Source organism: Neomonachus schauinslandi, chromosome 6 (genome assembly GCF_002201575.2).
Source record: "Neomonachus schauinslandi chromosome 6, ASM220157v2, whole genome shotgun sequence".
In the NCBI taxonomy this organism is placed as follows: Eukaryota; Metazoa; Chordata; class Mammalia; order Carnivora; family Phocidae; genus Neomonachus; species Neomonachus schauinslandi.
In genome coordinates this window covers 107,550,040-107,577,843 of record NC_058408.1, presented here as the reverse complement: position 1 = coordinate 107,577,843, position 27,804 = coordinate 107,550,040, and the positions used below count along the sequence as shown (strand labels likewise).

The window sequence follows — 27,804 nt, the reverse complement described above, 5'->3', positions numbered from 1 at the left end:
TAGAGGCAGAGAAGTACAGTCAACTCGCAAAATATGTCTAGAAAAGAAATTTTAGATGTGGTTACAGGGACATGGAAGCAAACAGATCAGAAGCCTCCTAAGTTTTTGAGTCTGGACTAAAAAAAGCCTTTGATTGTTCAAGATGTCAGCCACCCTTGGATACCTAACCTCGATGAAGGAACAGGAGGCAGGTTTCAAAGGCTGTACTGGTCAGGAGGGCGGGGTCCTCAACACTCACTTCAGAGAAGGCTAAGGGGAACAGTGAACAAAGAGGAGGCTCCTCAAGGGCACAGTCCTACACTTATCGAAGGCTGTCCCTTCACTGCCACAGCAGGAGAACTGCAGAGTCTGACATGTGGGACCGCAGGAATGCTATCAGCTAGCAACTGAGGGGGGCTCACCCTCTCTCCTCCTCCATAGTGGACATTCTCGACCCCCACTCTACCACTGTGTAGTATGTCGTAAAGGTGGGGGGTGTTTAGAAGACATGGCTTTTCAAGCCACATCCAGACATTAGAGAGATCAATGCAGAACCCATGCAGACTGTGGACTTTGGGCTGGAGGCAGTGACTGCATGGGACTTGAAGGTGTCCCCCTTAAGGAGGTGGTGAGTGTATTTATATGGAAGAGGAGAACACAATGTGGGCGGGACCAGAATGACCATCTGTGACCACCACCATGCTGTCTGGCACCCTTTCCTCAGTTCCATGTGGCCATGTGAATGAATTCTAGACTATGGATGATGTCAGAGGAGGTGATTTGTACCTTTTCAGGCTGCAACTGTTGCGGTTGGTGTGACTTTTCCATATTCTGTCCCTCACCCACCCATCTCATCCAAGATGGCGGCACTGCAAGGAAAAAGCAGCCTGATCCATGAGTCACTGTTTGAAAGCCAGTGACACAGAAGAGCTACCCAATCCACATCAAGAAATAAACCTTCTTTATATTAATCCACTGAAATTTCAGGGCTTATCCATTGCCCAAGGCAGCATTAATTCCGTGATTAATATAGGAAGATACTGTTACTTTTTTGCATGGTAAAAGCAACATTGTCATAGAGAAACACAGGCTTAGTTATGACTGGTAAAACACTATTAAGATTATAAAACTTCCAGAGTAATAGTGGGGGGAAATAAATGATAAGAGGCTTACCAATCTTGCAAAAATCTGTAAAGGGCAAGAGAAAACAAACATGATGCAGCTGTTAGAGCAGACAATGTCGGTGCCCAGCCGCCGCCCCTCCACCCCACCTTCCTCCCTTAGGGGATAACCCCGATCTGCCAGGGTGTATAGAGATCTTGCAGCATCAGGAAAGGCAAGTTTCTATGCCAGCCTCAAAGGACAAGCAGAATTAGTGAGGGATCAATCTAGGAGAGACCAAAAGTCCCCATTTCCGACAAAATAGATGTAAGAAGAAGTCCAAATAAAGGGCTTTCCGCTCTGAACCGAAGGGGAAGACTCCTTAGGAAAAACCCCTGCACCCTTCCTCTTTTATTCCCTCCTTCCTCGAACTCCCTGAAATGAAGACATGAAGCCTGGAATTGCTGGAAGACTTTTGCCACCGTGAGGAAGAAAGCTGCAGCTAAGGGCGAGTAAGCAGAAAGAGAGAAGGAGGTGGGGCCCTGCTGATCTTGCTGGGCAGCTATACCGACGTTACCCAAGCGGTAACCTCCAGAGGCCTCGCCGTTTGAGACAAATAACGACCTTCGAAGAATACAGTGGTATCATTAGCAAATGAAATATGATAATATTAATTTGAAATGAATAAATAAATCTCATTGTCTCTCTGTCAAATAAATAAAATCTTAAAAAAAAAGACAAAGAATATTGTGTGATAATAAAAGATGCACCCCGCAAAGAAAATATAAAAGTCATAAAACTTGATACCACATACAACGTAGCAGACAACTGCATCAAACAAAAACTCCTAACAATGCAAGGAGAATTTGAAAGTGTATCTATGGTGGGGAGTTTTACTATATTTATTTCAGAAGTTGGTGGATCATGTAGATTTTAAAAATTAACAATACAGAAGATTTAAATAATACGGTCAAAAAAATTTTATTTAACAATTATAGAACTTTATTCCTTAAGCTTTGAGATTATACTTTTTTTCCTTTTGAGCTTACGATCATGAGAAAAAATGTATAGGCCATAATCTCTAATAATAATATAAAAATTAGAAATTGATAGGGAAAATAGCCATTTTTAAAAGCCATTAATAAATTAATAATTAAGAAAATATCTCCTAGTGGGCACCTGGGTGACTCAGTGGGTTAAGGGTCCAACTCTTGGTTTCAGCTCAGGTCACGATCTCAGGGTGGTGGGATCAAGCCCCGCATCAGGCTCCGTGCTGAGCATGGAGCCTGCTTAAGATTCTCTCTCTCCTCCCTCTCCCCTAAGTCCCTTCCCCACCCCGCTCGTGCTCTCTCACTCTCTCTCTCTCAAAAAAAAAAAAAAAACGGAAGAAAAGAAAAGAAAATATCTCCTAGGTAACCTAAGAATCTTAGAAAAAATCAAAATTGCAATTACATTTTATGTAAGGGGAAAATGTAGCCAAAAAATATAGGTACACATAACAGTGAGCTCAGAAGTATAGGCATAAACGCTTTTCTTTTGGATGTCCTGGTGAAGATGTACATCTCTTCTCCAAACACACAACAATAATAGATACAAAATAGCAAGACAAAATGCATAGGAATACAAGAAACACCTCCAAGGAATCTATACCGAATAGGAATGTGAAGCAGAGAGCAGGGCTGAAGCCTTAGACTCCACTTGTTCCTGAAGCATCAGCGGTCACCAGGAATGTGACTTCTACTGGTGAAGGGGAACAAAGGTTCTCTGGGCAAGGCAGGGGTCTGAATAGGCTCGTTACTGAAGCCAGGTGCTGGTGATGTGCTTGGTGAGTTCAAGGAACAGCACGGAGGCCACCGTGGCTGCAGTCAATGGGGGCAAGAAGGAGAGTGGGAAGGAAGGTGGAGAAGGGGCAGCAGCCCCAATCATGGTGGAGGAGGCACAAAGCGGTTAAGATTTAGGACATATTCTGAAGGAAAAAGCAAAATTTGCCTAAATTCTGGATATGAATTGTGAAAAAAAGAGAACGAGAAAAGTCCAACGTTCCAAGCTTAAACAACAGAATGAATGGGCTGGCACCATGGAAGAAACAACTTGCAGAAATAGATGATTCTGGGGGCGCCTGGGTGGCTCAGATGGTTAAACGTCTGCCTTCAGCTCAGGTCATGATCCCAGGATCCTGGGATCGAGTCCCGCATCGGGCTCCTTGCTCCTTGGGAGCCTGCTTCTCCCTCTGCCCCTCTCTCTCTCTCTCTGTCTCTCATGAATAAATAAATAAAATATTAAAAAAAAAGAAATAGATGATTCTGTTTGGGCCAAATTAAGTTTGAGATGCTTATTAGACATCCAAGAGTCAGCTGAATAAAACAGAGTTGAGAGGAGAGGCTAGAATTAAGATACACATTTTTGCAGTCATCAGTGTATAGATATTTAAGCCACAAAACTGGATGAGAACAAAGAGAGCATGAAGATAGATAGAAAAGAGAAGAGGTCGAAAGTTGGAGGTCCAGGACACTTCAACACTGAGGAAGAGGACCCCCAAAGGAGGCAAGGACAAAGAAGCCTATGAGCAGGAGAATAACCCTAAAAGAGCGATATCCCAGAAGCCAAGGAGAGAAAGAATTTCAGGAACTAAGGAAGCACCGATTGCGTCGAAAGATGCCCATGAGACAACAGGATGAAGACAGAGGACCGACCACAGCATTTGGCACCATGGAGGTCATGGTTATCTTGACAAGAGTGGTTTCATGAGCTGGTGAAAAGGAATACTAGGAAACTCGGAAATTTTTAGAGGGAAATATAAAAGCACATCATTATAACTTTGGGGAAGGGAAGAATTTCTTCTACAAGACATAAAAAGAATAAACTATGAGAGACAATGCTGATAAATTTGAATACAGATTAAGGCTTAAAATTTCTACACAAAAAGGCACACCAAAAAGACAATTAAAAATCAGGCCACCAGCAGAGAGAAGATATTTGAATACACATAACTGTCAAATGATTGCAACAATTAATTAAAGCAATAATAACTGCTCACATCTACAGAGGGCTTATCTGCTAATCACGGTTCAACATATTTTACATCTATTAACTTATTAATGTCTGGAACAAGCTTACCCTCCTGGGGTCCTGTGAGAAAAATAAGCCCTATAAAACATAATTTGAATGATGATTTTTAAAGATGGTACATAGATAGTGCTAGCCTCGATGCACTGTAGAAAAGTTAACCCATTACATACAATGGGTCCTTTAAGGAAGCTGTTCTCAAATAATTTGCTCTCAGGACCCCTTTACATTCTTTAAAAATATTAAGTATCTCAAATGCTTTTATTTATTTGAGTCATATCTACCAATATTTACCATATTCAAAACTAAAACCAGAAAAAATTGAATGCTTATTAAAAATAATGGCAAATCCATTACATACTAACATACATGGCACAAAAATATTTAATAGGAAGAGTGGCCTTGTTCTACATTTTTGCAAATCTATTTGATGTCCAGCTTAATAGAAAGCAGCTGGATTCTCATATCTGCTTCTACATTCACTCTGTTGCAATATGTAATTTTAGTTGAAATATATAAAAAATTTTTACTTCACACAGATACATAGAAAAGAGAAGAAAGGAGAAAAATTGATAGTTTTTCAGAGAGTTTTTGATAATCTTTGATACTACAGTGAAACTCAAATGGTAGTTCTTAAAAGTTAGTTGTAATGTGGAACCTGAAAAAATGCCGATGAATTTACTGCACTTTGTTATCTTAGGACTCATTGGTCATGGTATTTTCTTAGTTTTGATCAATGGACCAAGGTAACATAAGATGTTACCATTCAGGGAAGCTGGATGAAGGCTACATGGGAATTCTCTGAACCACTTTGCAACTCTTCCCTGAGTCTAAAGTTGTTTCAAAATAAAAAGTTTAAAATTTTAAAAAGCAAAATAAAATAAAAATCCATTGGTTTATTTTGTGCTTCGAATGAATCATGTACTAATGCATGATCTTCCAAAGTTATCCATTGGTCCTTTGGAAAATATTTGTTCACTGAGTCAAGGAGATATTCCAAATGTGGATGCATTTTATTTTATAATATCAGAAAATCATGTTTGTTAATATCACTATGAATCTCATGAGAAAAGCCTTTATGTATTGGGAATTGAATAAATTGTTGGTGACAGAAGTTTTCCCAAAATTCTAATTTTTTCTTGAAAGCTGGGATTTTATCGTTGGCATAAATTCTATCAGTTGTTTTTCTTGAAGTGACAGATTCACTTTATTCATTTTCAAATACCCAAGTCTTACAAAAGATGTAGCTTGTCTGTCAGTCTTCCTTCAAGTAAAAATGGCATTCTAGGAATAAAGAGGCTAGTGTAGCACATGACTTAAGAAATCCCACAGTGCTTTTCCTGAAGACACTTATCATACTTGAATATGCAATGGAAATGTTTTATGCATACTTCCCATTTTGTCACATGATAAAATGAATAAGGTTTACTGTTTCATCAAGGAGTGAAACCATTATTAACTTTACTGTAAGAGTGATGGTGAAAAAATACAATGACTATTGCTCCTAAGATACTAGCACATTTACCCACTCTTGGTTTTGCATCATTAGTACAAGTGTAAACATGGTGAGTAGGTCAGAGAATACCTCAGTATTATTGTGAGAACAGTTTTAATCTTGTTGACGTGGAGAGTCTCACACCTCCAGGAATCCAGGGACCACACTTCAAGAATCACTGCTAAAATATAGAGGCTTAATTTTTTTCACAGAATCTTGACTGGAAAAAAAAAAACTATCTGGAATAGGGGCACCTGGGTGGTTCAGTTAAGTGTCTGAATCTTAGTTTCAGCTCTGGGCTCAGTGGTGAGTCTGCTTGAGATTCTTTCTCACCCTCTGCCCCTCCCCCTACCTGTGCTCCCTCATGCTCTCACTCTCTCAAATAAATAAATAAATAAATAAATAAATAAAATCTTAAAAATAATAATATTTATCTGGAATATACAAAGAATACTTATAAACTAATAAGAAAATGATAAACAACCCCACAGAAGAAAGGGCAACAGATATTGTCCCAAATGCCTTCAGTTACCTACCAGTTACCCCTCAACCCTCCTTCCATTGCTTCCTTGCTTTTAGTATGCAGAGTTTAATCAAAACAGCAATAGGTTTGATTAAAATTCTCATTTTCTGTCTCCCTTCCAGGGAAGGGCGGCCATGTGACAAAGTTCTGGCCAATTATTATAAGTAGAAGGTAGTGAGAGTGCTGTGAGAAACGTTTGCTGTCCTGACACAAATAACACCCAGTCTTTCTTCCCCTATTCCTCATGTGATGCTAAAAAGCACAAGAGCCACCTGAAGATCCAAAATACTAAGCCACCATCTAAGGTCATGAAAGAAGAACCAGCAACATTAATGACATCACAGGACCAATTACCCAAGTCAGGTCTGCCTATTTCTAGATTTTTTTTCCTTGGGTGGAAAACAAACCCTACCTAGGAAAGTCCCTGGTGATTGGATTTTCCAATCCAAACACATTGCTGTCAGGTTATTGATATGAACAAACGTTTCACGAGAGAGGAAACATAAACAGTAAACTAACATATTAAAGAGACTTAACTTTATCACTAATTAAACACAAGCATATAAAAACAAGAACGAACAGTTATTTCACTCCTACAAGATTGGAAAGAATCTTGTAAAAAGTCTGATGAGACAAGTGTTGGAAAGGATATGGAGCAACAATAGTTGTTACAAAAATTGCTGATGGTACAAGGTGCTGATACAACCACTTTGAAGATCTTTGGTAATATTCAGTTACGTTGAAAATGCTATACATCATTACTAAGGAATGACACTTTAGGTACATAACTTACAGAATCTCTTTCACATGTGCTTGGAGAAAACTGAATGAGAAAATATTATTCAAATTTAACACTGTTCAAAATTTGAAAAATTAGAAACAACATAAATACCCAATAAAGAAAAACAGACAAATAAATCATGATATGTTTTTATAATGTAATACTCTATAGCAAGAAAAAATATATTTGAACAATATAAATATATGCCTTTTAAAAATGCAGAACCACAAAATTAAATTCAGGTTGCATATAGTATAATGTCATTCATATAATGATTAAGTAACATAGTGCCTACAAAATATATATCACAGTATGGCAAGGATATAAGTATGATATGCATTGAATTTAATAAGGGTTGCATATTGGCAGAGAGATGGGGAGTAAAATTTTAGGAAGGCATTAATGTAGGTCTCTACTCTATATGAAGTATTTAAATAAAAACCAAGACGGCACTAATGTCAACATTTAATAAAGACATTATGGGTCCAAACACAAGAACCAACAAGTGTTGCAGAGGATGTGGAGAAATAGGAGCCCTCAATGCCTTTTTGGTGGGAATGCAAACTGGTGCAGCCACTGTGCAAAACTATATGGAGAATCCTCAAAAAGTTAAAAATAGAACTACCCTATGATCCACTAATCGCACTCCTAGGTATTTACCCAAAGAAAACAAGAACACTAATTCAAAGGGATACATGCATCCCTATGTTTATAGCAGCATTATTTATAATAGCCAAATTACGGAAACAGCCATGTGCCCATCAATAGATGAATGGATGAAGAAGAGAGGTGGGGAGGAGGAAGGTTATTCAACCATTACTCTTTTTAATTTTTTTTAAAGATTGTATTTATTCATTTGAGAGAGAAAGAGAGAGCAGGAGCAGAGGGGAGAGGCAGAGGGAGAGGGAGAAGCAGAGTCCCCACTGAGCTGGGAGACCGACATGGAGCTCAGTCCCAGGACCAGATCATGACCTGAGCCAAAAGCAGATGCTTAACCATCGGAGCCACCCAGGCGCCCCGCTATTTAACCATTAAAAAAAAGAACAAAATCTTGCCATTTGCAACAGCATAGACAGAGCTAGACAATATAATGCTAAGCAAAATAAGTCAGTCACAGAAAGACAAATACTGTATGATTTCACTCATATGTGGAATTTAAGAAATAAAAAAAATGAGCAAAGGAAGAAAAAAAAGGAAAGAGAGACAAACCAAGAAACAGACTTTTAACTATACAGAACAAACTGATGGTTACCAGAAGGGAGGTGGGCGGGGGGATGGGTGAAATAGGGGATGGGGATTAAGGAGTGCCCTTCTCCCGATGAGCACAGGGTATTGTATGGAAGCGTTGAATCACTATATTGTACATCTGAAACTAATATAACCCTGTATGTTAACTATACTGGAACTTTAAAAAAAAGATATTATGGGTCTATGAGTATTTATTATATTATTTTCTATTTTGCCTATATGTTCAAATATTTTTTAATAAGAAATTTTTAAAGCTTTATTTTTTAAAGATGTAAAATGAGGGGCATCTGGATGGCTCAGTCAGTTAAGCGGCCAACTCTTGGTTCCGGCTCAGGTCATGATCTCAGGTTCATGAGATCTAGCCCCGCATCAGGCTCCAGGCTTAGCTCAGAATGTGCTTGGGACTCTCTTTCCCTCTCCTTCTGCCCCTCCCCGCTGCACTTGTGTGCACATGCTCTCTCTATCCCTCTAAAATAAATAAATAAACCTTAAAAAAAAGAGAGATGTAACACGAATAAAGTAAGTTTTCAACCTAAAACATTTTTTAAATAAAATAAGATAAAAGAAAGTAAGGGAAAAGAATTAATGAAGAAAAAAGCTAATATTAGTGAAATGAAAGAAAAAAGCTAATATTAGTGAAATTAGTGAAATATAAGTCCAAACATTTGTTATTTGAAAAATGTAATAAAATGAGAAATCACCTAGCATGCCTAATTAAATAAAAAAGAAATAAGACAAAAAATAGCATTAGGAATTATAAAGATAACATAAAACAAGGAGTGATTACAAGAGAATATCATGTGCTATTCTGTGTCAATAAATTTGAAAAGAGATACAGATATAGGCACAAATCTTCATCACCTTAAGTTAGACAATGATTTCTTAGCTATGACACCAAAAGCACAAACAACAAATATACATATATATACGCAGACTTTACTGAAATTTAAGACATTTGTATTTCAAAGGACACCATCAAGAAGGTAAAAAGGCAGAGCACCTGGGTGACTCAGTCAGTTAAGCGTCTGGCTCTTGGTTTTGGCTCAGGCCATGATCTCAGGGTTGTGAAATCGTGCCCGAGTTAGGCTCTGTGGAATCTGCTGGAGATTCTTTTCCCCTCCCCCTCCCTCCCCCTCTGCTCCTCTGCCCCCCCAACCCACGCTTGCACACACATGCGCAAGCACTCTCTCGAAAGAAAGAAAGAAAGGAAAGAAAGAAAGAAAGAAAGAAAGAAAGAAAGAAAGAAAGAAAGAAAGAAAGAAAGAAGGGCAACCCAAAGACTGGGAGAAAATATTTGCAAATCATACATCTGATAAGGTACATGTACCTAGAGTATATAAAAACCCTTACAACTCAATAGTAAAAGACAACCCAGTCAAAAAATGGGCAAAGGATCTAAATAGATGTTTCTCCAAAGAAGATATACACATGGTCAATAAGCACAAGAAAAAATGCTCAACATCATTACTCATCAAAGAAATGAAAATCAAAATCACAATGATCTAACACTTTGCACCCACCAGGATGGTTTTAATCAAAACCATAGATAATAGCAAAGGTTGGGGAGGATGTGGAGAAACTGGAATTCTCATACTGCTGGTGAGAAGGTAAAATGGTGCAACTATTTTGGAAAACAGTCTGGTAGTTCCTCAAGTGTTTACACATAAGGTTACCAAATGAGCCAGCAATTCCACTCCTAGGTACACACCCAGGAGAAATGAAGACATATGTGCACACGAAAACATGTACGTTCAAGGTTTATAGAAGCATTATTCATAAGAGCAAAAAGGTGAAAACAACCCTAATGTCCATTATGAGATGAACAGATAAAAAAATGTACATCTGTACATGGAATATCATTTAGCCATAAAAAGGAACACAACAGTATGGATGGACCTTGAAAACATTATGCTAAGTGCAAGAAGCCAGTCACAGAAGTCCACATATTTACAAGATTCCTTCCATATCAAAGTCCAGAATAGAGAAATTATAGAGACATAAAGTAGACTAGTGGTTGCTAAGGACTGGGGAAGGGAAAAGGGGATCTAGAGGAGTGACAGTTAAAGTGTATGGGCTTTTCTTGAGGTGATGAAAATATTCTAAAATTGACTGTGGTGATGGTTGCACATTTTGGTGAATTTACTAAAAATTATTTAACTGTACACTTTATATAAGTGACTTACATGGGGGATGAATTCTATCTCAATAAAATTTTTTAAGAAAAAAATTGCTCCTGGTAATTTATAAGTAGAGGAAAAAATCAGTTAGGGTATAAGAGGTTGTTAAACAACACTGTCAACCAACTTAACCTAATTGACATTTATAGAACACTTCACACTGCAGCAGAACCCTTTCTTTTTCAAGTGCACACAGAACGTTCACCAAAGATAAATCATATTCTCAGCCATTAAAAAAAAACAAATTTAAAATGTTTGAAATCATCTATGGTATAACACTGACAACAGTGGAATCAATCTAGAAATCAATGACAGAAAGATGTCTGGAAAAAAATCCCTTCAGGTATTCAGAAATAAAACAATACAATTCTAAACAACTCATGGATAAAAGAAGAACTCACAAGGTGAATTAGAAATTTTTTTAATTGAAGAAAGATGAAAATACAACATGTAAAACCCATGGGATGTTACTAAAGCAGTGGGCTAGAAGAGAAATGTAGAACGCTTATATTTTTTTTAAAAGAGAAGCATCTCAAATCAGTGGTCTAAGCTTCCACATTACGAAACTAGAAAATAAAGAACAAATTAAATCCAAAAATAAAAAAAGAAATAGTAGAGATTATAGAAGTCAAGAAAACAGAAAACAGAAAAAATCAGTGAAATAAAAATTGGTTCTTTGAAACCACTAGTAAAATTAATAAATTTTTTCACCAGACTGATCAAAATAGCAAGAAAAGACACAACTTACCAATATCAGGCAGAAAGAGGGGCCATCGCTGCAGATCCCACAGACACAGGAATTTACAAAGAACTTAATGCCAATAATCTGGTAATTTAGATTAAATAAACAAATTCTTTGAAAGACATACCAAAGTTCACTCAAGAAGAAATACACAACCTGCATAGCTTTGTGTCCATTAAAGAATTTGAATTCGTACTTTAAAATCTGCCCACAACAAAAGCGTGGGCCCAGGAGACATTACTGGTGAATTCTACCAGATATTTAAGGAAGAAATAAAACCAATTCTACACAAACTGTTCCAGAAAATGAAGAGAAGAGAGTATTTTCCAACTCATTTTTATGAGGTCAATATTATCTTAATATTAAACTAAAGACATTTCAAGAAAACTATAGACCAATATCCCTCACAAACACAGATTTTTTTTTTAAGATTTTATTTATTTATTTGAGAGAGAGAATGAGAGAGAGAGAGAGAGCACATGAGAGGGGGGAGGGTCAGAGGGAGAAGCAGACTCCCCGCCAAGCAGGGAGCCCGATGCGGGACTCGATCCCGGGACTCCAGGATCATGACCTGAGCCAAAGGCAGTCGCCCAACCGACTGAGCCACCCAGGCGCCCTCACAAACACAGATTTTAAAAACTTTTAATAAAGTATTAGCAAACTGAATTCAGAAATATATAAAAAGAATAATGTATCATTACCATACAGGGTTTATCCCAGGAATTCAAGGTTGATTCAACATTCAAAAATCAATCAAAGTAATCTGTCATATGATCAGACTAAAAAAGAAACAACTATAATCAACTCAACAGATGCAAAAAAATCTTTTGAAATATCCAATGTCCATTCCTAATAAAAATTCTCAGCAAAACAGTAATAATGGAGAAGTTCCTCACCCTGATAAAATACATCTAGGAAAAATCTTTAGTTAGCATTATGGTTAATGACCAAAGATTGAGATTTCACCCCTAAAATTGGGAACAAGACAAGGTTGTCTGCTCTCACCACATTTATTCAACATTGTACTGAAGATCCTAACCAGTGCAATAGGCAAGAAAAAGAAATTTACAATGTACACGTATTGGAAAGGAAGAAATAAAATGGTCTGTGTTTGCATATTGTATGATCACCATGTATAAAATCTTAAAGAATCTACAAAAAAGACTATTTGAACTAATAGGTGATTTTAGCAAAGTCGCAGAAAACAAGGTAACCAAAACACAAAAATAAATTATATTTCTATATTTTATCAGCAAACAGCTAAAAATTAAAATTTAAAAAACCATTTACAATAGCATCAAAAAACATGAAATAGAGATAAATTTAAGAAAAGGTGTTCTCTAATCCATAAAACATTGCTGAGAGAAATAGAAGACCTAAATATATGGAACATCATACCTTTTTCATGGATTGGAAAACTCAACTGTATCAATATGTCAACTCACCCCAAATTGGTCTATAGGTTCAATGCAATCTCAAATTCCTAGCAAGCTTTTTATAGAAATTGACAAGCTGATTCTATGTGGAGAAGCAGAAGTCCTAGATTAGCCAAAACAATGTTGAAAAAGAACAAAGTGTGCCTCAGACAATTCAGCTTCAAGATTTACTACAAAGCAATAGTTTTAAGATTTACTATGAAGCTACAGGCAGTGTGGTATTTGTGTAAGGGTAGGTATATGCATTCAGTGAAATAGAACAGAGTCCAGAAATAGACCCACACATATATGGTTAAATGCTTTTCAACACGAGTGCCACAGTAATTCAATGGAGAAAGGATTTTTTTCTCCAGCAAATAGAATCTAGACCCTTACTTTACCTCATGTATATGTCCATGTTCTACCTGTCAATGAGTGGGAAAGGTAATATCATCCCCCTTCATCTTACAATTTCTCTCCAAACAGAAAGGGTGTGCCAAAGATAGGATGACCAAGAGTCCCAGTTTGCCTGGAACTGAGGAGATTCCCAAGATGCAGAAATTTCACTTTTAAACAGGATAAAGGCTGGGTTGACCAAGAGAAGAAGGTTTACCCTAAGTAGATATATTACCAGTTTACCCATCACATCCAACTCCCCTTCTAGCTCTGCCTTCCATAGCTCATAACTCTGAAAATCAGCAGCCTTACCTTCTCCATGACCCCAGCTCCTTTGCTCAGAGAGGTGAACCAGAGCTGGGCCAATCAGACACCCACTGAATGGAATCTAAACGGAGGGACAAAAAGGGTGGGGTGATAATGGATCTTGAAAACAGAAGGCCACCTAGATTCAGATCTGGGGCAGTATTAGAAGGGCTGTGTCTGCAGATGAATAGCACTGGGAGCTGGCCTGAAGGAGCAAGTGTGCCGAGAGAAACACCAACAGAAAACCAGGAGAAAAACATCTCTGGCTGCAACTCTCTGATTCCAGATTATACTTGCCGTTCTTGGATTCTGGGAGGTAGCTTGGAAGAATCCTCCTTTACCCCACACGTCCTTACCAAAGGACGTGTCTGGCCACCCCAGCCAGATAGAGGACTTCTAGCACCTCTCCCAGTAGATGCACACAGTAGGTGCTTACTACCTGTGAGTAGGATCAGTTATGAACTGTGATGGCCAATTTTATATGTCAATATGACTAGGCCATGTGCCCAATTATTTGGTCAAATACTAGTCTAGATGTTGCTGTGAAGATGTTTTGTAGATGCGATTATCATTTACAGTTGGTAGACTTCAGTAAAGCGCATTACTCTCCATAATGTGGGTGGGCCTCACCCAATCAGTTAAAAGACTTAAGAGTCTCCCCAAGAAGAAGGAATTCTGCCTCAAGACTGGAACAGAAATCCCGCCTGAGTTTCCAGTCTGTGGGTGTGCCCTACAGATTACAGACTTGCCAGCCCCCATGATCATGTGAGCCAATTCCTTAAAATATAGACAGACAGACAGATAGCTATCTCCTAAGGGGAGGGCCACTTCTGATGAAATGGTGCTTCAACAATCCTGCAGGGAAGTGGCTGCCCCAACGGCTGGTGTGTTCTCTTAATGTAAGTGCTTTTTGTTCTAAGTTGTGAACTTTAATCTTCTGGGGAAAACAAACAGAAAAGAACTCCTCTAGGTGAGAAATATGCTCTTGCTCAGGTTTATCAGATACTTAAACATACAGGCTCGACTGGGAGCATCTCGTTCAATCTTGCCCACAGATCTGGGATAGGACCTACCTATTGCCATCATCCCCAATGTACGTAAAAAGAAACTGAGGCTCAGGAAGGCTTGAGCAATTTGCTAAGGTCAAATTAACACGTGGAAGACACCTACAGCTAGGGAGTGGTCAGAGCCAAAACTTGAACCCAGGCCCTCTGACCACTCACTGCATAAGCCACCACTGGGGCAAACAGTGTGAAGCTTGGCACGGTGTGGCCGTAAGGCACACGGTCAATAAGGCCAGGCTGTTTTATGCTGTATTCAGAACTGTCCTTGCTGTGGGTCAGCGACAGACTTGGGGTTAGCTCACACTAAACCACCCTCCCCCAATACTCATTTTAACCTTGTGAATGTAAAATGGCTCCTCACCTGGCTCCCCAAGCTCCATGCCACATCTTCTCAGAAGGCTTGCCCTCTCCTGGGAAAATAAGGGACAAATCTGAAATCTGCCACCAAGACCATAATGCCCCATGTGTGTTGGGACCTGGGTGTCATTATCACTGGGAAATCTGCAACACCCCACCTTTGACCTCACCTCCCCTCAGTTCAGGCACAGCCCAATCAATGTGCCAGTCAGTGTCACTGGTGTTAGCCCAGTATGTTTATCTGGAACAACATCTGAGGCACAAAATAACTTAATCTGTAAAATGAAGGGGTACACATGTACCAGGACACGGACCGACTTCCTAAATCTTTAGCATCTCACAGAGTCTGACTGTGAGAACCCAACTGTGGTGGCCAGAAAATGAACAAGTCAGTTAAATGACAGGATAAAAAAAAATGACCCCAGGGGCGCCTGGGTGGCTCAGTGGGCTAAGCATCTGACTCTTGGTTTCGGTGCAGGTCGTGATCTCAGGGTTGTGAGGTCGAGCCCCACGGAGGGCTCCGGACTCAGCAGGGAGTCTGCTTGAGATTCTCTCTCCCTCTTCTTCTGCCCCTCCCCCCCCAAAATAAATAAATCTTTAAACATAAATAAAATAAAATAAATGCCCTTGAAGTAATCATGTAATTTTGCAAGAACATGGGAGAAATCAGTGCGAAAATGCTCCCCCCCCAAAGAATTTAGACCCGGAAGTCAAATGCAAAATCTGGTTCCAAATGGGAAAACCCCAAGAAGCGTTGCTAATTTTTACGTGAGAAAACCCTGGAAAGCAGTAATGCCAGCCTCTCGGAGAGATGAGCTGAGGGACAGGCAGCCATCTGCAACCTGTTACTTCAACACACCCTGAGCTGGAGCTGAGACCTGGGATCGGGTTACAGGGAGTCAGGAGATAACCAGCGGGTGGCCTTTCTCAGAAACTGCCCCCTGCTGACCTGCAACCTGGAATGGCAAGCAGGGAGGTGGAGAGGGGAGAAGCAGGGAGTGGCAGTCATGGTCACCCCTGTGGCAAGGGGGCAGAAATTAAACCTGAGCACAGCTCACCAGGCATCCCCCTTGCAACAGCGATGAGGAGGGCTTCCCTCCATCCAGAGCTGAGCAAAACTCATCAGCCCAAAGTCCTTGAGCTTTGGCAGCGGTGAGGAGAGGACAGGGTACTACCCGGAAAGTCAAGTTCTCGGCTGGGCCACCGACCCCTGGCCGGCTTGTGTGCCTCCAGGCACTGGCCTTCGCTACCTGCCCAATCCCAGTGGGCCCAGGCTCTTCGGGAAGCTGCAGGAATACCGGAAAAAGACAAGCACTCTGCCCCTCTTGCGATGTCCCCGTCAGCTGTGTAGGAGAGAGTATCTCTTTCCCTGGATCATCATCAACATGACTACTCTCAAACATCTTTGACATTTGCCTATCTTCCTGTTATAATTTGCCCTGTTGTGCTTTCCTAGTGACGTTGGACTTTTCACTTTCAAAAGTGCTGGCACCGGACATGGGGAGCCAAGGACCCCGGCGCCCTTGGCCAGGCGGGGCTGCCTCATGACTGAGGCACCGTAGCGCTGGGCTTGGGGAAGGCGGGAAGGAAAAGGGGCCAAGGTGGCGGGCTGCAAAGGAACCAGAGGCCCCCACAGCCAGGGCTGTGCATGCAGCATTGGTTCGGAACTTGACACAGTGGCCGCTGCATCCTCACAACCACTCCAAAATCCTGCCCCCATTGCCGATGAAGGAAGGGAGCTGCGAGGAAGCAGAGTGACATCACCCCAGGAGCTCCCCGGCCAGCGCAGCCGGCCCACCCTGCTGTCTGCCACATGGGGGCAGAACATGACGCTAGCAAACCAGAAAGTAGGGCCCCAAAGTCAAGTCCGCAAAGCTGGGTAGAGCATCTACTGGTGGAAGGCCCACGTTGGGTCTCACAGTCCAGGCGGGTGGGACGGGGGGTCTGGCCCCAGCCCCCATCTCTATGCCCCAAAGTACCAGCAAAATGCATACCACACACACGTACACGCACACACGGCTCTCAGAGGCCCCTCACCTTTATTCCACTGCCTTGCCCGGGACTAGACCCCACACCCAGCCGCACAGTCACAAACAGGGTGGTCTCAGGCACACAGTGCCGTGCCTCCAACAGTCAGCAGATCACAGCAATTCCCCCTCGACTAGTCCTGCATTCCCTGTGTCACACCTTTGCCCAATCCATAGGAAAGGTGTTTATCAGGATAGCCTTTTAGTGAAATAACTGAATGTCCTCCCAATTTATCCTAAAAAATAAGCCACACAAGGAGTGATTTGACAGACACAGGCAAGACTCCACCCCCTTATGGCTGAGGCTCCAGAAAAACAGAGGTTGGCCAGGCCAGGAGGCAGCTGGCCCCCCAGCCACCCCAGGTCTAGTGGTGGAGCTCTCAGGAAGAGGCTGAGCCAGGCCCCAGACGATCTGACCCCAGAGTCGGGGGGAAGAGGGAGGAGAGGAAGGAGAGGCATAGGACTTGGCTCTTCAACGCCCCTCACGCAGCAGGAGATTTTCCCACTTGCTGAAGAAGCTTTATGAATCCTCCCAACGACTGTTGAGAAAGGGTGGTTATTCCCATCGCACAGGTGACTTTCAAAGGTCAAAACGGAACCAAGATGAAAATCAGGAGACCTGGTTCCATTCCACCATGCTAGAGGCATTTTGAAAATAGCATCGACCCAACCAAAGGGTGAAGAATTGGTCGGTGACTGTTATTTCCCACCGTGAGCACCTCAGAAAATGAGCTAATAGAGTATCCCTTCCGGTGTGAGAATCTAGAAGAATGAACATGGTCTGCCTGTCCCCAAATATACCCCAAGAGCTGCAGGTGCCTATCTCCAAGTCATGGGTCCTAGGACACCTCTCTGGGCTCAGGTAGACAGCCCTGTGTCACCACAGGTACACTTCTCATGATGTTCTTCTTGCCTGACTTCCGGGTTCCCAGTAGGAAGCCGGTTGCTCCCCCACTGCTCATCTGCTACCCTAACTGACCCCTCAGACCCACACTCAGCCCCAGTTTACCAGCCAGGCACCCCCTACAATAAGTTTTAAAACAGCATATGCTCTTTAATATGGCACCAAAAAGATGGAAGAAAAAAAGGTAGAGGCAAATATACATTAAGAAGGGGCACCTGGGTGGCTCAGTCGTTAAGCGTCTGCCTTCGGCTCAGGTCATGATCCCGGGGTCCTGGGATTGAGCCCCGGGTCGGGGGTCCCTGCTCAGAGAGGAGTCTTCTTCTCTCTCCCCTCCCTGCTCATGCTCTCTCTCTCAAATAAATAAATAAAATCTTTAAATATATATATATATATACACATATATGTGTGTGTGTGTGTATATATATATATATATGTATATATACACATACTAAGAAGATGTAAGGGAGAGATGCCTGGTGGCTCAGTGGGTTAAACATCTGCCTTCGGTGGGGCTCATGGTCTCGGGGTCCTGGGATCAAGCCCTGCATGGAGCCTGCATCAGGCTCTGTGTTCAGCGGGGAGTCTTGTTTCTCCCTCTCCTTTTTCCCCTCTCCCTGCTCATGCTCTCTCTCCCTCTTTCAAATAAATAAATAAAATATTTTAAAAAAAAAGACGCAAGGGGAAAAATGTTATATTGGTCAAACTCACATCCAAGTCAAAAATCCGAAAATGAGGAAGGAAGCTGAAATGAAGTATAAGCCTGAGTGAAAAGGTGACAGAATCGCTGTGACTTATATGTTGTTATACATTGTAGTTCAGCTTCTATAACCCATCCCCCAACACAACTATATTGGGACTTCGATACTTTCGATGCAGATTTTCAAGGTCTAGAGGAGGGGTCACGCTGCAGAGCGCACAACCATTCACTCAATAGCATCCTATTTTCTCTGAATACAATGGAAGCCACTGAGGCAGGGAGATGAAGGAGCTAATCAGCATGTTACAAAGTTTCTTTACTACTCGTCCCTTCCCCTTCGGTCCAGCTCCTGTGACACAGCACGTGTGTGCAAGCTGCGCACCCACGCTCACGCCCCCACCCCCACCCCGCATCCAGACATCCAGATGCTGCCACAGAAGCCAGCGATGCTCCCCGCTCCAGGCCTCGCAGCACTTTCAGGCTAATGGAGGAGACAGACAACAAACAAGCAAACAGTTACATTAAAAAAAAAAAAAAGGTAGCAAATCCATAGAGAACACAGACCCGCCTGGTTGCCAAGGGCTGAGGAGGCAGGCGGGCGGTGGGGGGGGGGGGGGGGGGGGGTGGGGAGTGAGTGCTTAATGGGTAAAATGAGTTTCCTTTCTGGGCTGAAAATGTTCTGGAACTAGATGGTGGTGGTGGTTGCACAACCCTTTTTTTTTTTTAAAGAGAGAGAGCACGCGAGCTGGGGGAGGGGCAGAGGGAGACAGAGAACCTCAAGCGGATCCGAGGGAGTGCGAGCTGGAGTCCTAGAGCCTCAACATAACAGCACCAATTCCTGTCAGACATTGAATCTTAGAAATGTGACAAAACAGCAAGCATGATGGTAGATGGGAAAACACAGCTGAGGGTCTGTATCTTCCACAGCAGGGTAGAACAGCAGAAGGTGCTCACCAAAGCATAAGGTGAAAACAAAAGACATGCCCGCGTGGTCAGGGGAGTGATGTGTGCCCAGCCATGACCATCATCTTTACCCCAGCTCACTTCTGCAAGGACCTCAAAGGTTTTGTTCAAGGATCCGTAAAGCCCCCGAGTTGCTATAAACTAGAATGATCCGTATCACCAGTGTTCACTGCTACCCTCTCCAGGAACGACTGGATAGCAGGAAAGTTCTCACGGACAAGGCACACCTTGCCCTGCCCCGTCCTACAGGGGCCCTCGGGACAGCAAGGTCAGATCTGCTAGGAGCTGGGAAATGTCCCCAGAAAAGAGACAGTGGGAGAGAAGCCTTAGGGGACAGGACAGGACTGGGGGAATGGGCAGGAGGAGGCAAAGCATGATTCCAGGCTCACCAGGACTGAGTAAGTTGTGCTCAGGGACCCCAAGGGGCTGGCACACACCTCAGCAAAGCATAGCAGATGCTTCCTTCCGGACATACTGGGAATGGGATGGGGGTGGCGAAGGCAAGGAAGAGAGAGGATCCAGCCAGTAGAGCATGTCCCCACTTACTCCTGCCCTGAGCCACCATGCAGCTGCTGCTGGCACTCCAGTTGGCTGTGGCCCCTGTGATCTGTCTACCCACAGTCTCAAGGGCCAAAGCTCTGTCCAGTTCACCAAAGTCTGCACTTAGCAATGTTGCACATGGGAAGGAATAAGTGAAGAAATGAACAAGCGAATGCACGCACAGATCATTTGTGGAATTCAAGTCTGAGTTCAGAAGCTAATGAATAGAAAAACATCAGTCACCAGATCTAAGGTCAAAGTCACGAGCTGTGCTTCCCGACTCTACTTCTTAGCATTTAGGTGACTTTAGGTGGATTGAGTCACTTCGTGGCCCACGGCTTCTCGTCTGAAACAGGGTCTCAGCACACGGTGCATCCCAGACCCTGCAGCAAAAGCTCTGCTAAGCCAGACACCCCCCCCCCAACCAAGGCTTCCCCATGGTCCACCCAGATGCTTCCACAGGCGGGGCTGAAGCCAAGAGCTGAGATTTGAAGGAGATCCTGACCTGAAATGCACACATTCCTCAGTGTGTTTCCTCTTTTCCATTCTTTATAAATCAGAAAACTAATTACCCGGAAAACAGTCTTCTGCACCAGAAACCCAAATGAGTTTAATGTATAATTTACACATGAAAATATAGATGTTGGTGTGTGACAAATTGCCATAAAAATGTTTTTGGCATTAAAATTTTGGGCATCTGTCTTCCTCCCAGAAGAGCCACCATACAGACGGTGTGAGGCCCCAGGGCTGAGGCCGGGCGGGGCTGGAAAGGCAGCCTGTCATTTTCACCAACTAGGGAGGCCCCAGCCTGGACACCAGCCATGCCCAGCCAAGTCGGAGCTCTCCCCCATGGGGTCCTGTTGTGGGTCTCGTTCAAAACACAGATTTAACCGTGTGCCAGCTCTGTGCTAGACCAAAGGATGGAAGACAGGATGGAGTATGGTCTCATGCTCCAGTGGCTTTGAGACCCCTGGGAGAGCCAGGCAAGCAGACGATAAATGACAGACAGTGTGGGGGCGGGGAGGGGCTCCCTGCACCAGGAGCACCCACCGAAGACTCCAGGGGGCAGGGACTAGTCCTGGGGGAGTTTGTCAGGGGGAGCAGGCAAGGGGACGTTCCCCATAGGAAGAACCACTCGTGCTAAGACAGAGGCTAGGTACAACAAGCATGTCCAGATGGGTGTGAGTGTGGCCAGGACGGCCCAGCGGGGAGCCTGGAGGGGGAAAGGAGCTAGGTCACCAGGGGGCCTGCACGCCCAGTCCAGACATAGGACTTTGTCCTGGATTGAAACTTTAAACAGATCAAGTCTATACTTCACTCTGCTGAACTGTATGGAGGCCAAGAGGAGGGTTGTTGGGGGGAGTGAATGAGAGAGAAGATGAATGGGCTCTGCATGCTGTCAAGTGCAGGAGCCACAGAAAGTACCATCCCTCACAGGACCCAGAGTCCTCCACCAGGTCCTGACTACTTCAGTGTATCTTCATCCCGGGCGCACCAGCCCGCGGGCATAGGACTGCATATACACCACCTGAAACGCGAAACGCAGGCCGGGCCCCTGCTTCTTCTTTGCACCTGCTACTGCCATTCGGGGCTGCTCATTCTCTGTGCAGGACATTCCCTGACACCCTCGCTCCAGATGCCTGGCAAGGCGCCAGCCACAGCCCCAGGCTTCCTCTCACACACAGATTGAGAGCGGCGGCCGGGTGCTCTGTGCTGGCCCTAGCTGAGAACCACTGTGCTGGCACGCACAAGGGAGGGAGGAACTGCATGTCCTCCTTACACGCTGGCCCTCCATCCTAGAACCACTGGCGAAGGTCAAGAATACACCCTCTCCCTCACCAAGGGATCATCACCTGTGTCGGAGCCCAGTCGGAGATCCCAACGGAGTCTTCCCAGAACTTGGGTTTCTCACAAGGCCAAGCAAGTCCCCATTCCCTCACCCCATCAGGAGCCCCCTCTGCAGCCTTGGAGCCTCACAGACCTGATCAAAACATAGAGGCCGGGCCAGTGGGGCCAGACCCTCCCAGAACAAGGGTTTCGAGTCCCCAGCCCTCATCACACTTGAGCCCCTTTTAAAGAAGACAGCCTGGGGATGCCTGGGTGGCTCAGTCGTTAAGCGTCTGCCTTCGGCTCAGGTCATGATCTCAAGGTCCTGGGATCGAGCCCCGCATCAGGCTCCCTGTTCAGCGGGAAGCCCGCTTCTCCCTCTCCCACTCCCCCTGCTTGTGTTCCCTCTCTTGCTGTGTCTCTGTTAAGTAAATAAATAAAATTTTTTTAAAAATTTTTTTAAAAAGAAGACAGCCTGGCATCAATAACTTTTCCACCTCCTGGGAGGCGAGGGACCGACCCCTTGCTGACTCCCAGCCACATACCTCGCTTGACTTTCGGGGGCCTGAGGCCCTCCGCCTGGGCCACGACCTCCCAAGCCTCGCGCTCCCTCCAGCGCCTCAGCTGCTCCTCTCGCATTTTGTAGAAAAGAATGTGCTTCTGCACATCACTGAGCTCGGCGAGGAGTTCGGGGTCGATGTACATGTCGTGCAGGATCTGCTGCAGCATGATGTCAGCTGGGGTGCACCCACCAGAAGGGCAGCCAGCCAAGAAGCCCTGCCAGGTGGGACACCCCGGGCTACTCCTCACCCCCGGCTCCTCACTGCAGGGTCACTTGGGATGTCCCTTTGTGTAGCATCGTCATGCTGCCTCAGCACCCAGCCAGGGACAAACGCATCTCCTCTGCCCGGGACAGCAACAGGGACCAGGCAGCAAGAAGCGAAGAGGCAGCTGGGCCCCGGCAAGGGGTGGGGGGCAGGCATCAGGAGCAATCTAGGCCTTCTGTTGGGTCACCAACTGCCACATCCCAGCAGCGCCTGTGTCTTGGCCTCCCCTGGGGTTCAAGGACAATGGGGAGGATCAAAGCCTCCAGCTCTGCAGGGCAATGTGCAGACCCAGCCCTGCCTGGACCAGCAGGTGTCGAGTGATCTGTTAGTGGAAGGTAACGATGACACCAGCCGTATCGATGACACTGCCCGGGCCAGCCAGGAACTGATCTCTCCTCTGCAGGTAAGAGGAGGAAAAGGCAGGTCTGCCTACGCATTCCATGACTTCTGAGCCAACTTCAAACCGGCCAGAGGAGCCAGCCAGCAGTTTCTAGGCTCCTCAGCCTCTCCCTCTACCTGCTCCCATCTTGCCAGCCTTCTTCTATTCCAGGACATTTGGCATCCTGAGGTAATGCTTTTAAAACTCTGCCTCTCACTGTGTTAGTGCCCAGAAAGGACACACGATAGAATCAATAGGGACCAGGAAGGGGCATTACCGTGGATGGAATTCGAGGACACACAGGTGGCCGACTTCCTCTCTCCTTTCCCTATCCTGAGCTCCGAAAGCCAAGCATGTCCTGACAGATTAACCCTCCAGGGCTCAGTTTTGGTTGTTGCAGTTGATCTTTTTTTTGTTGGTTGCAGGTGTCTGGAGATCACCAAACAGAATGATACGGTTTCTCTGTGCCCTGAATCAGAAGCACCTGGGACAGAGTGGGATGCTGCTTTCAGGTGGATAGGACCGGGTCTAAGAGGTGCTCACAGCTACTCACAGCTGCCCCTGTATTCCGACAAGGCAACTGGGCTCCAGAAGGTAAGTAACCTGCCTATTGCTACCCAAGCCCAAAGTTGCCACCTTGGGACTCTACTTTCAAATCGGACATCCACTGGCAACTGTGAATCTTTTGATGGTTTAAAAATGTAACCCGACCAGGAGAAAAACAACAACCGGTGTGGGTCTGGCACTGTGATGTGGTAGGATTGGTGATCTTCAAGTCCCCTTCTCTCCCCACGAGGGCCAAAGGTGGATCAGACACCCGAGGGTGATGGACCGCAGGTGTGATTGGGTTCTCTTCTCCCGCTGCTGGGTTAGCACCAACGGGAGAATAATGAAGCTGTTGGGATGAGTGTCAAGCCACGGGGTCAGAAACAAGTGTGGAGGGCCAGGCTGCCCCTCCCCTCGGCCTAGCTGGCTTGCTGCCGCGCGACCGAGACCTTGCAGCCTCCACACTGAGGCTCGACCACCCAGAGCCGTGGCCCTGGACTCGCCACGCCGTCCTCTTCTCTGTCCTCCCAGCTCAGACGTTCCAGTGACTCCCCTACTTGTGTGCGGGTTCCCTGTTTCTTACAGCGAGGATTTCCCTTGCCTCGGGCACAGCTCTCCGCGCCCTCCCTGGGGCTGGGTGGGAGAAGGGCGTCCAGAGCAGAGGCAACAGGGGCACGAGGCGAGTCCGGCCTCCTGCGGGCAGCCTCCTCCTTCTTTCTTTGGGCGGGGAAGGGGGCGGGCGGGGAGAGACGCCTGCAGGGAGAAAGGCCGGAGGGTACTGAGAGCAGGAACGGGCAGGCTGCACGCGCGCCTCGGGCGGGGTGATGCCGATGGCACCCATGCGGTGGCCCCTCTGCCGGGACAGGGTGGGTGGGCAATCCCAGGTCGGTGGGGCGGGAGGCCGAGCCTTCAGCCGAACGCAGCGGGACGCCACCGGGTCCGCTTTCCGGAAGGACGCGCTCGCCGGGCACGGGTGGGAGCCGCTCTGCCCGCTCGGCGCCACCTCCCGCCCACCCTGCCCTGCGGAGGAGGCCGCTCGGCCCGGCCTGGGGCGCCCCCTGGCGGCCGGTGTGGGCGCCTCGAGGAGCCCGGGAGCCCGCCTGCCGGGAGGCCCGGGGCACCAGGCGCTGAGAGGTGGATCCGGGCGGGGAGGACACCACCAAACAGTGCGGCGGGGACACGGTGGCCGTCAGCGGCCGCGACCCCAGCGGCAGGGGCCGCGCAGACGACAGGAGTACTGGCGAGTAAAAACGAGGCGAGGGGGCCCCTGGGTCTGCAGATGGTTGTCTGCCGCTTTTCAGCTGCCCTTGTTTTGTTTTCATTTTTCATTGGGCGCGTGACTGGTTTAATTCTGCACGCTAACGCAATTGCTTCTGGGGTGGGAGTACACGCCAAGGGACTGGAGACCACCTGAATGTCCCTCTGTGGGCTGGGGGGGCTGCTCAGTACCGAACACTACACCTGTCACAAAGGATGGGTGGAACTGTCTGCTTTGGCAAGGGAAGATATCCATGGCAGATAAAAGGAAAAGGTGACCCACAGAATACTGTGTGCAGTGTAATTCATTATTTGAATTTGTATCTGATTACTTTTATGTAGACAAAGGACAAATATGGAGCACACATGGCTTTTTTTTTTTTTTAGATTTGATTTATTTATTTGACAGAGAGATAGAGAGAGCACAAAGTAGGCAGAGAGGTAAGCGAGGGAGAGGAAGAAGCAGACTCCCTACTGAGCAGGGAGCATGACTCGGGGCTCTATCCCAGGACCCTGGAATCATGACTTGAGCCACCCAGGCACCCCCACACATGGCTTCTTGCTTTCTTCTTGGAAGGGGAAGGGAGACCACTATAGGCAATTCTGCATTGTTTTATACAATAAGATATAGAATACATACGACTGAGGCAAAATGTCTTTCAAAAGTCCTAAAATGTGATTCCAAATAATTGGCCTCCACACCAGCACCCACCCCCAGGGAGGGAGGGAGATGCAGGCAAAGCCAGAGCTCCCTGGCCAGGAAGGCTAGAGTGTCGGGATGGATGAACTGTCCATGTCATCAGAGGTTCCTAAACCAGAGAAGGGCTTGGAGGCATTTCTCAGCTCTCGCGCTGGTGCCAAGAGGAGGCTGGAAGAGCAGGAGGCAGGCAAAGCCGGCCGACTTTGGCCAAAGGCTAGGAGAGAGGTGATAAGGACTGTATGGGAGCTGCCAGTGGGGACCAAGGAGGGGAGACTTGGGAGACATTTCTTATCCCAGAGTCTCCTATCAGGTTCTCTCTGCATCTGTTTAAAATCCTTTTAAAACTTGGATCATGGCATTCTCTGCTCAAAACTTTGCCATGGCTCCCATTTTACTCAGAGTCAAAGCCCAAGTCCTCATAGGGGCCCACAAGGCCCTCCAGGATCTGCCTCTCTCTACCCTCACCCCCTCAGATAAGCCCTCCCAGCCCTCTCCCTCCACCTGTGCCCCAGCCTGCTGGCCTCCTTGGCTTTCCACAAACACACCAGGCATGCTCCCTCCTCAGGGCCACCCCTGGGCTCTTCCCTCCGTCTGGAACCTCACCTCCTTCAAGTCTTTGATCTAACTTTTAACTCCTCTGTACTCCTGATCCTCTCTTACTCTGCTCGACTTTTTTTCCTTATTACTTGCTTTGTAAAACACCATTTTACTTATTTTGTGTTTTTCTGTCTCTCTCCCTATTAGATAGCAAGCAGTGCTTCACTGATGTTCTCTATGCCTGCCACACTGCTTAGGCTGCAGCAGGTGCTATTAGATAAAAATCTATTGGAAGAGAATGAATGAAGGAACTTGCAAGGGGGAATTGATTGGAGCCTGTGCAAATGCTGGGGAGGCATCCAGAACAGGACTCCGAAGTGAGGTTGCTGGAGACTTGGACGTAGGAGTCATGAGGAGATAAGCTAAATCTCTGGGGCATTAGGTAGACTGATGGCCCTGCTGTAGGACCCTTGCCCTGGCTGCCCCCCCCACGCCCCCCCACGCCCTCACCACACGGTCCCTTGAAGGCTGAATCAAGTGACGACCAGAGAACCACATCATCTTGGCCTCGGGAAAGCCTGGGTGCAGCCACCATGTAAGGATCGGCTACAGGAAGGCTCTCCTGAGATTCCATTCACCTCCCTTGGCGAGTCACTGGGGGAAGCTGCTTCCAAGAGCACACTTGGGATCTCACCTGGTCTCAGTTTTGCAATCCGGGGCTCAGTGAAAGTCTGGAGTAATTTCTGCCTTGTCACCAGTTAAGCTGCTCTGAAAAATCATGGCCGTGAAAATCAATAGTGTCCCTGATGAGTACAACAACTATGTAGAAAATACAACGTGAAAAAGGTCCCACTCACAGTAAGAACCAGATATGAAATACTGGGAATACATTTGGCAATGTGGGGACCTGTGTAAAGAAAAGTAAAACTCCACACTGAGAGCCTGCCTAGGATTTCAGGTGGCATAGGAACAAAACACATTCACAATCAGAAAGATCTAATGCCAGAAAATGTGTAATCCATCTGTGTTCGTGGGCAACCAACGTGGCCCCCCGTGATTCCTGGTATTTGTGACCCCCCGTGTGTCAGGGTTTTTCTGTGCCATCAATAGAAAATGCTAGAATGGTGATCTGTCACTTTTGAGGTTAGTGCATAAAAGGCATTCTGCTTCTCCTTTGGGTTCTCTTTCTCTCATCACTTTGGGGAAGCCATGTGAGCCCCACGTGGTAAGGAGCTGACGTCTCCTGCCAACAGTCACGTGAGTGAGGTGGGCAGAGATCTGGTCAGGTGAGGCTGCAGCCCTGGGCCGGCGGTTTCACTGTAACCTCCCCAGAATCATCCAGCTAAGTCATTCCTAGATTCCTGACCCTCAGAGAGGGTATGAGATACATATGTGTTGTTTTAAGCTGTCAGACTTCAGGGTAATTTGTTATGCAGCAATACAATATCAAATTAATGTATACATTTAGTGCAATTTCAGGCCAAACCTGGAAATTAATTGGGAAGTGGGGGAGAAGCTTGATAAAATGATTGCCAAGTTCGACAAAAAAAAAAAAAAATGAATAGATGAGAACAGCCTAGAAAACGTACAGAAGTACAGAAAAAGTACAGAAACTCTGTACTGCCCAATTCAAACTTATAAAGCAAACATTTCAGTCCTGACACAAGAACAAGCAGACTGAAGTGAGAAAGCCCAGACGCAGATCCCCAGACATATACGTAATTATTTAGTACATGGTCAAAATGGCAGTTAATAATAGGGGGGGAAGGATGAATATTCATTCAATAAACAGACCAGAAATAGTTAGCTAGATCCTTGTCTGTCACCTGTGATCCTACCAGGACATCCTTACCAGTGGCCGTGAACTCTGGAGTCTGTGCAGTATTAGTCATGAGAGCGAACATTTCAAAGTAACTGATGCGTTCAATATATGAGGTATGGGTTAGTAAA

General features: G+C 45.4%; 1 protein-coding gene across 2 annotated transcripts in view; it reads right to left on the bottom strand.

Annotated features, from left to right (window-relative positions):
• The window catches only part of SH2D4B (SH2 domain containing 4B), an 84,306-nt gene extending 61,969 nt beyond the window's left edge, over window positions 1-22,337 (bottom strand). For both annotated transcript variants that reach the window (XM_044916505.1, XM_021700107.1), the window contains exon 1: window positions 22,140-22,337. In XM_044916505.1, the coding sequence (XP_044772440.1) occupies window positions 22,140-22,337 (198 nt within the window). The remainder of the gene's footprint in view (window positions 1-22,139) is intronic.
• Window positions 22,338-27,804: the final 5,467 nt, after the last annotated feature.